The 8,605-nt window shown below is 53.0% G+C and overlaps 1 protein-coding gene and 5 non-coding genes across 6 annotated transcripts; all 6 read right to left on the bottom strand.

Annotated features, from left to right (window-relative positions):
- Window positions 1-2,579: 2,579 nt before the first annotated feature.
- On the bottom strand, window positions 2,580-2,709 carry LOC116448467. The gene has a single exon (XR_004241962.1). It is a non-coding gene; the product is annotated as a small nucleolar RNA SNORA35 (small nucleolar RNA).
- Window positions 2,710-3,268: 559 nt separating this feature from the next.
- On the bottom strand, window positions 3,269-8,061 carry RPS8 (ribosomal protein S8). Its single transcript, XM_032117496.1, has 6 exons — window positions 7,971-8,061; window positions 7,028-7,134; window positions 6,558-6,657; window positions 5,029-5,204; window positions 3,953-4,082; window positions 3,269-3,428 (listed from the first exon to the last, which is right to left on the bottom strand). The coding sequence occupies exons 1-6, from the start codon at window positions 7,972-7,974 to the stop codon at window positions 3,319-3,321; spliced, it is 627 nt and encodes a 208-aa protein (XP_031973387.1). The 5' UTR covers window positions 7,975-8,061; the 3' UTR covers window positions 3,269-3,318.
- Window positions 3,635-3,705, bottom strand: LOC116448458. Its single transcript, XR_004241953.1, has one exon. It is a non-coding gene; the product is annotated as a small nucleolar RNA SNORD38 (small nucleolar RNA).
- Window positions 4,700-4,772, bottom strand: LOC116448457. Its single transcript, XR_004241952.1, has one exon. It is a non-coding gene; the product is annotated as a small nucleolar RNA SNORD38 (small nucleolar RNA).
- Window positions 6,741-6,844, bottom strand: LOC116448459. The gene has a single exon (XR_004241954.1). It is a non-coding gene; the product is annotated as a small nucleolar RNA SNORD46 (small nucleolar RNA).
- Window positions 7,203-7,287, bottom strand: LOC116448456. Its single transcript, XR_004241951.1, has one exon. It is a non-coding gene; the product is annotated as a small nucleolar RNA SNORD55/SNORD39 (small nucleolar RNA).
- Window positions 8,062-8,605: the final 544 nt, after the last annotated feature.

Below are 8,605 nucleotides of genomic sequence, written 5' to 3'. Positions count from 1 at the left end.
CCAGGGGGACATTCTCCAGGCTGGAAGCTGCATTGGCCACCCTGTCTGCTCTGGAGCTGTCCTGGGCCTGGTGCCCAGGCAGGAAGGGAGGGAGCTGGGCAGGGCAGGACACGGTGCTCTGGCCGGCAAAGGAAGTGGTGTTTCCTGCAGAGTGCAGTGTGGTTTCCAGCAGCCATGGTGGGACTGCTCATTCCTAGCACTGCTCAGTCCCAGCCCCACCTGGGTTGGGGATGAGGATGGGTTGATTTCCCTTCATGTCTCCTGTCACTCATGAATGTTTCCCACTGGTTTATATCCAGCTGGAATTTTTCCTTCCCTGACCCTCCTGGGCCCTGGGAAACTATCCCAGCCTTTAATATCCCTCCACCACCCTCTGCCAAGTACTACAGCCAGAGTATTTCAGTGTACCCTGGCTCATGCCATCCCCAAATCCCCACAGGGACACAGAAGGACCAGAAACTGCCACAGGGCAAAGACAGGACAGGCAGGGTTAGCAGCTGTCTTCAGGGGCTACAGCCCAGCCCATGGCTGCAGATTTTGAGTAGCGTAAACAACAGCTGCATTTTTCACCTGTGCTCTAGAAATACCTTCAGCCCTTTCCTGGGTGCCCCCTCTGATCACATACCCCGGGGTCCCATTCCCAGGGCTGCTGGGAATGATGTAATGTCCTGTCCTTTCCCCTCCTTCTCATGAAGCCTAAACTCAGATGCCACGGCTGCAAAGGGGAGTGACCCAAATCACCCCACTGGGTCTTGTCCAGCCCCTGCTCTGGTACCTGCAGCCCTCTCCCAAATCTCCGTCTGTGAAAGGTGGCAGGGAGGTGTCACCAAACCCGGTGTTCCCTCTTCTTTGCCTGTGACAGCCCCAGCACACTCAGACATGTGTTTTCTCTAAGTATACTAGTTAAAATGTTCCCTTTCCTGCAAGTCCCCCTTCCTTTAAAGCTCCCGAATTTCCTCAACAAGCCATCCCTGCTTCTCCCCCACTGCCTTCCAGGTCACTACTGGACCTATTAAAGTGTAACCACAAGGTCATTTTCTGGCTTGGATCATGTCCTGTGAAAATACCCCGAAGTTAATACTGTGTGGAGCTGAGAGAGCCACTCAACAGCAAGGAGCAGCACACAAAACAAGTGATTCCACCTGGGTTATGGTGCTGACTGGTCATCCTATGACAGCAGCTCTTAAAATTCAGACTCTGCACCTATCAGAAGTGGGTAAGGTCCTTAGCCCAGGCTTTTGCACTTCCTAAGTCTAGCCAGGCTAAAGCTGCGCTTCGCTGCAGCCCCTGCCCATTACTTCCTGGCTCAGAGCACGGCAGGCTTGCCCACTCCCTGCACCTTCCATAGGGCTGTGCATCCCACAGCCTGAGCCACCTTGGGAGTGAAGTGCCACACACCCCTGGCCGGCTGCCCCTGTCCTGTTTCCATGTCACACCTCCAGCGCAGCTCCAGGTGCCACTTTCGTTCCCGTGGGCGGTTGCCCTTGGCAGCTGCATTTCTCAGAGCAGTAACTTTGTAAGCAGTGTGCATTGATGAGCCATAATCCTGCTCATCAGGGGACAAGTTTATAACCCTGCTCTGACACCAAGCTGGCATTTGCTCCATAAGCCTGAGTTTCTCCATCTGTACAAAGTTCCCCATAAACACCCTGAATGCTGTTTGCACTCTGTGGAGGACAAGGGGAGAGAAGAAACACACTCAGAGGAAGCAGCCATGACACATCCCTGCCAAGTGCCCTTATCGCCTCCACCCCACCTCTCTGGAAAGCAGGCGTTGCTGGAGAGCAGGGTAAGCTTACGCTGGATCACCATGGAGAAGGAACATGCTTGTGCAAACATCCCACCCAGCCCAGGTCCCACTGCCAGGGACTCCTGAACTGCAGTGGAACGCAGCTGGGAACAGCTCTGCTCAGTGCCCATGAGCACAGACCTGATCTGTCAGGCAGTGCCAGTGCACACCCATGTCACAACCTGCTGCCATTGGAACAGGTACCAATCTCCAGAACGTAACTCTGGCATTGACTCATGCTCAGCAACACAGGATAAACCCACACTCCCCAGGGCACCTCCTGCTGTTACACCTGGCAAACACGGCGCAGCATCACAGGAAAAAAACCCTCTCCCCAAAACCAAGCTATTTGAGGGGCAGAGAGTTGGATTTTTAAAGCATGAGACTTGGGTCTCGCCACAACTCTGCTTGGGGCAAGATGATCACAGCCACCTCCTCCAGAGCTACTAACTGTGATGCTGGGGCTGCAGGAAGCCTAACCTGCACCAGTGATCCAATGGATAAAGGAGGCTTTTGTGAAAATACAGAAATGGCATGAAGTGTGCGGTGTGTTCACCTGACAGGCACAAGGTGTGTGAGCCTGGCCTGCCCCATGGCACAGGGCCAGCCCTCAGATGGGCTCCTGACTTCCCCCAATGCCTGCAAAAAGGGCAACTATTTGCAGAGATTTACTTTCCTTAAGGACAGAAGCCTCTAGGAATAGTATCACCATCAGCCCAAAACATCCAGAAGAGCTTTTGTTCAGCACAGCTTTCCAATTCCACCACAAGTGACAGGACAGAAAGCTGGAGTTTGTATCCAGCTTTCGAAAGGGACAGACCATGACGTGAGCCTGGCCCTTCTGCTAGAAGGAATTGATCTTGCACTGGAATGAGACCAAGGAGGTCAGGGAAAGACCAGCTGGTCACTAAGCAGTGCCACCTAGTTTGGTTAAAAGATACTGGATCCTGCAGGGAATTGTACAACCAGGCAGGAAACACCAAAAGGGGCTGCTGGCCTGAACCAGGGGACGGGAGCTTGTGTAATGTGGAGGGCAGACGCACGAGCTACCAGCTGCAGAGGCTGAAGGCGTAACAGCCAAGTTTTCAGCCAGACTTAGCCCATTTCCCCACTGACCTCTCCAACACCCCAACCACAGCACATGCTGACCTAACACAGCACAGGAACAGGGGGGCCCAGACAGACCTCAGGAGCTCCCAGGAACCCAGAACTCTTAAAGGGGGTGGGCACTTGCACCTTCCTCCTGCTCACAGGTTGCCAGTACTGGACATTCTCCAACTTTTTCACACATACTTGGTCCTTTAAGTCACTTAGAACCCACGGAGATGTTTTAGTTGAGCACATGCAGGGTCAAGTTTTGCCTGAAGACATTAAAGGGCTCAGGGATTCCTAGAGTTCCATCTTCCTTCACATTTTACAATGCAGGTGGAGCTACAGAAGCCCCCTCCACACTGCACACACAAATGAGCACACAACCTGTTATGGTAGTAGACTCTGGGTTTTATTCGTTCTCTCAGCACAACAGCTTTTCATTTGCCTTTTCTGGCCTTGATCTTCCTCAAGTAGAACTCTAATTCCTTGCCTTCCAACACGTAGCCATCAGCTCGGCCACACTGTCCAGGTCTGGAGGCAATGCAGGCTGCAAGGAGAAGTCATCCAGTTAAAGTCTGGCAATTCCCCACCCCAGTGCACACACCAAAGAACAAACACTGCACGCAGCCTCTCTGCAGCAGCACAGACGAGCAGCTCTTCAGTAACCGAGTCACCAGTTCATGTGCATACATCAGCAGCCCCCCGACGTACTGTGCTCTGGAACCTGCACTGCTGCTCAGTCCCTAATGAAGTCCTCCTCAGATCTCCAAATGTCATCGCTCGGGTTCAGTAGCAGAACTGGACAAAGGTCTCATCACCAGAAGACTTCAAAACACTCACTCAACTATTTGCCAGAGCTTGAAACATCAAAGCTCTTAGATGGCTGCAGCACGTTTTTCTGACACACACTTGCCCATTTTGCAAGTCTTGAGACCCATTTCTTTCTCAAAGCCCAAACAGGAATTACCAACTGCAGGAGCCTGGCTAGGCAGATTTCCCCATCCTGCCACAAGTGGGTTATCTCTGGAGAAGATGAAAGTACAAGTTACATTAATGCTGCCAGGGACTCACCAAGTAGCTTTCCTTGCTGGAACTGCTCCTCAAGAATACTTGCTATCTTGGCATTCTTCTTTCGCTCATCGTATTTTTTCTGGATCTTCTTTGAACGTTTCTTGTTCAGTATTTCCTCCTCTTCAGGAGTCTGAACCCAAGAGAAAAGGCAAAAAAAATTGTTAAACAAATGGCCACCTTCCACTAACACAGGTGTTTTCCACTATGATGAAGGAGACCCTTGTATTCTCAGCACTGTACTGTTTTCCAAGTCATACCTGGCCAAAGTACAAATACTTTGATCTCACAGAACCAGGTGCTGCATTTCGCTTTTGAGACCAAGAAATGAAACATTGCCAACCAGAATCACTGCTGGCAACTGAGCACAGTGCCCTAGGGAAGGCTGATCTCAAGTCAATGAAACTGCAAAGGTTTCCTTGGTGAATTAATCCTCCTACAAAAAGCAGTGAATACTCTTTCCCTCTGCAGAAATAATTAAAGTGCTTGGGTGTGGTGCAAGTCCAGGCAGACAAGTTACAAGCTCTCCTCCTGCTTCTGCACTACACAGCACTCAGATGAGAAGTGCTTTGCTTTTAATGCAAGGATTAACCTGAACGCTACATGTGGGGTTTTAAATACCTTCTAGCAGTTCAGGGTTTGATTCTTAGATTAATGGCTCAGCATAGTTTCAAGACGCTTACAAACATGCTTAAGTTTAATTAGCAATCTCCAAGCTTCTCACCAGCACAAGAACCCGACCTGCAAAGTCTTCCTCAGCATCCTAAATTGTCATCGCTCTCCCTTCAGTAGCAGAACTGGACAAAGGTATCATCATTAGAAGACAAAGATTTCGACAGGCAGGTCCTTGTGCACAAATGGGTGTAACACCTCAGGGAGAGCTCCTGGAACTGAGCACCCCATTAGGAGAGCCAGACTTATCCTGGGAACCTATGGGAACACAGCTTGGATAACCAATGCCAGCACTTCTGGGTACCCAACCCCTATTCTGGCAGGCCCTGTCTGTTCAGGATGGGTAACTGCCCCTGGCAGGGCACACTCTGCTCTGCCGGGAGCCAGAAGGACAACCCCAGGCGTACCAGTTTGGCGCCCTTCTTGCGTCCGAGGGGCAGGGCATAGTGGGCCTCGTACCACTGCCGGTACGGGGTGCTGTCAATGAGCACGATGCAGTTCTTCACCAGGGTCTTTGTCCGCACCAGCTCGTTGTTGGAAGCGTTGTACACAACATCAATAATTCTGGTCTTGCGAGTGCAGCCTTTCAAAAGAAGAGCATGAGTTCAGACCTACAGGGATCAGACAGCTGAGTATACAGCATCTCACATATACCCTTTAAATAACTTCACACTCAACATCCCATCCAGGGTCCTCCAGCCTGCCTGGCACTGAACTAAACATAACTAAAAGATGCATCTATTTTTCATCAGTCAAACTTTCTGCTGTTAGGACAGAAATCTACACCTGGAAATTAAATCCCTCCTACATGAAAAACCAGGATCAGTGGCCTTGCTGAAACTCATCTCAAAAATATCTAAGCAATGCTAGAAAATAGAATTTCCAGACTGCAAGATCAGCAGATGCCAACTAACATTGCACACAGGGCTCAATGCTATATGCACTTCCTAGAATTACTGAATTAAGCCATACTAAGCGGGACTGCTCTGCAACACATTCCAGAAATCATTTCTCTAGGGTGAGGGTTATGAATAAACTGAGAGGGGAAGCTGGTGTTTTCACCCTTCCAAGACCCACCTGAAGCATGCAGTCTTAGCTACTAGACTTGACTGTTTAGCAGTCACTTGCCCTGAAAACAGCCCTCCACATATGCAAAGGTCATGCACAAGATGGGTCTTCTCCCTTCACTGATGTACCTCGTCCCTGTCACAAGGCATGCCCAGCCTCTTCACATGTGCAATACTGACTGTAACGGCACTTTTCACTGCACAGACAATGCTCTGAGACAACTGAAAGCACATCCTGTCCCCTCACACCACGCAGGTCACTAACCCACCACCTTCCTTACTGGTGTTTTACCGTCCTACTCAGGAACACTGACTGGGCCCAGGCTCAAGTGATAGTGTTGTCAGTTTGTAGATCAAAGAAAACCCACCTTCCTCAGGGGAAATATGAGAGTCCCCTCTTGCTTCTAGGCTTCCCACTTCCCACTTTTGGCATATGAAATAAACAGCACATGCTAATGTAATACTGTCCTCTGGTCAGGCCTCACAAGCATCCTCAGCACCTTTCTCTGTTGCACAGCATCACTTACCTTTCAGTAACCATATTCACTGCTGAACAAACCTGCATTTATGAAGAACTATTCATATTTAGGATTTCAGCCCCTCTTTAGTCCCCCTCCCCCACAAAAAGGCAAGCATGTCACTCAGTGGAACTATGACACTCCTATCACTGTGAACTTAGTGGAAATCCAAGTCCCCTAAAGCCACATAAAGTCAAAGTTATCATCATCACCATGCATGCTGCTTCAGCTGCAAGCTCCAGGATGTTCAATCCAAGCCCACAAATCCATGCTTGCATCCCTCTACTCTGCTGCAGTACTGAAAACCAGCACAGGTTTCTCTGCCACGCAGCAGGCCCACCATGTACTTACATTCTGACCCCCAGGAGAAGTTGCCGACATCCAACCGAAGGGCTCGGTACTTCTTATTTCCCCCACGAACCCTCACGGTATGAATCCGGCGTGGGCCAATCTGCAATCAAAAACAAACACCAGGCTGCTGATGGTGCTGCATGGCCCTCACAGGAGCCCAGCACAGTCCTAACCTCGAAGGCAATGTGGTCAGTGTAACTATGACAAACCCCAGCATCGGCAGATGCAGTAAATGACCAGAACGGTCTGTTGCATCTACCTAAGGTGAAAGCTTCATCACTCCAATTGCCTCTTACTGCAAAAATGTATCACTGCTTTCCATCAGCAGAGGGGCAAATACCACCTTTTAGCGAAGTAGTGTTAGATATTCAACCCCACACCAAAGAGCATGCATTTAAACCTTTAACAGCACAAGAACAGCAACTTGAGTTTGAAAACACAGTTCTGACCACCCTCGCCCAATCACTCACCTTAGTGTTGGCGGGAGGTCGCCCTAACTCATACTTCCTCTTCTTATGGTAGGGCTTCCTCTTGCCCCCAGTCTTGCGACGCTTATGCCAGTTGTCCCTGGAGATACCTGAATGGAGAGCAGTGTGGTCAGAGGGTGGGACGAACCCGCCTGGCTGCAGCAGCAGGGCACGGCTCTGAGTCCTCAGCTCTCCAAGGTTGGTATCCGCACAGTGCACTCAGCCTTATGCAGCAGTTAGAGAAGCTTCATCATTGATACTCAGATCTGCCCCGAACACATCCCTTCCAGCAGAGCTGTATAAAGAACACAGACCCCTCTTCTGTGTCTTCTTTGGGAAGCTGCCTCCCAACGTACCTCGCGTGCTGGGCACTCTCTGCCCGATGCCGATCTGACAGGCACACTACAGCAGTCATCCTACGCTACTGGCAGGATGCGGTGGGTCCGCTATAGGAAGGGACCCCCATCCCCCCTGTCCGCTGAGCCCCTACGGAAGACACCCCAAATCAACTCAGCCTGCTAGGTCCCCAACGGGGACCATCCCTGCAGAACACGCCACCTCCCGCAAGGGCACAAGCCGCCAACTTGTTAAGTGTTACACAGTGCCAGCCCGCACTCCTCCTGCTGAGTTCACTGGACGCTGTTCCACCTCACCCGCATCTGCTCATCTGCAGCAGACACCAAGAGCAAGCCCAGCGCTCGGGATCTGCAGGAAATCAAGGCACACCGAGACGAGGCCGCCCGCCCCCATCATCCACCAGCCGCCATGTTGGGCCCGCTCACCCTCCCCCCGCCAGCGGCTCGGCACTACCGCAGCCGCCCCCGATGGAAGACGGCGCAGGCCAGCGGCAGCCCCCGCTGCCACCCGGTGAGGGACTGGGCCGGATGCGGCAGCGCAGCGGGGGGATGGCGGCGGATGTCGGCAGGCCCCGGGTCCCTCCACTCACCCATGGTGCGGCACCGGCGCAAAGAGGCGGGGCGGAAGCTCGCGGGGCGGCTTGGCGGGGCGAGCTCTCGCGAGGCGGTGACGTCACCACGCCGCCAGCGCGAGGCGCGCGCCGTTGCCTGGAAACGCGGCGGCGCCGAGGGGAGGTGGTGGGCAACGGCGGCGGCCTGCGGGGGCGGCTCTGCCCGCGGGCCCCGAACGAAGTGGGCATTGTCGGGGGTCTGTCTGGCGCAGGCCCGTCCTTCCTGCCCCGCGGGTCACCGCGCGAACGCCTCCGGACAGGGCCCAGGGCCCGGCGTCCCGCGGCGGGGCCGAGGGAGCGCAACAGCCCTCGCGCACATGGGCTGCGTGTCGTGATAGCGTCATAAACAGTTGCATGCTCGATGTGCACCGCTGGGTTCATTAGGATATCCCACATTAGTATTCAGATTTATTGCCTTACCCAGGGTGCATCGCGCGTCGGCGGGGCGGCCCCGGTCGCGCTTTCCGCCCCTGTTCCCCGGGACTGCTGCGTCCGGCGCGGGCTGGATCCATGTCCTTGCCACGGGAACAGGCCGGGGCGGCGGGAGAGCCGATGGAGACGCCCCAGAGTCGCCGTGTTCTAGAGAGAGACAGCTGAGGGACGGCATATGCGCG

This window comes from Corvus moneduloides, chromosome 9 (genome assembly GCF_009650955.1).
Source record: "Corvus moneduloides isolate bCorMon1 chromosome 9, bCorMon1.pri, whole genome shotgun sequence".
Classification (NCBI taxonomy): Eukaryota; Metazoa; Chordata; class Aves; order Passeriformes; family Corvidae; genus Corvus; species Corvus moneduloides.
Note: the sequence above shows the minus strand (reverse complement) of the source record. Positions and strands in the feature narration are given on the sequence as shown.

Excerpts from the sequence above, each read along its gene's own strand:
- RPS8 (XM_032117496.1), bottom strand. Across the intron at positions 5,205-6,557 it reads CTTCTCCTGGGGGTCAGAAT|GCTGCACTCGCAAGACCAGA; the intron begins GTAAGTACATGG and ends TTCTTTTGAAAG. Across the intron at positions 4,083-5,028 it reads GCAAGAAGGGCGCCAAACTG|ACTCCTGAAGAGGAGGAAAT; the intron begins GTACGCCTGGGG and ends TCTTGGGTTCAG.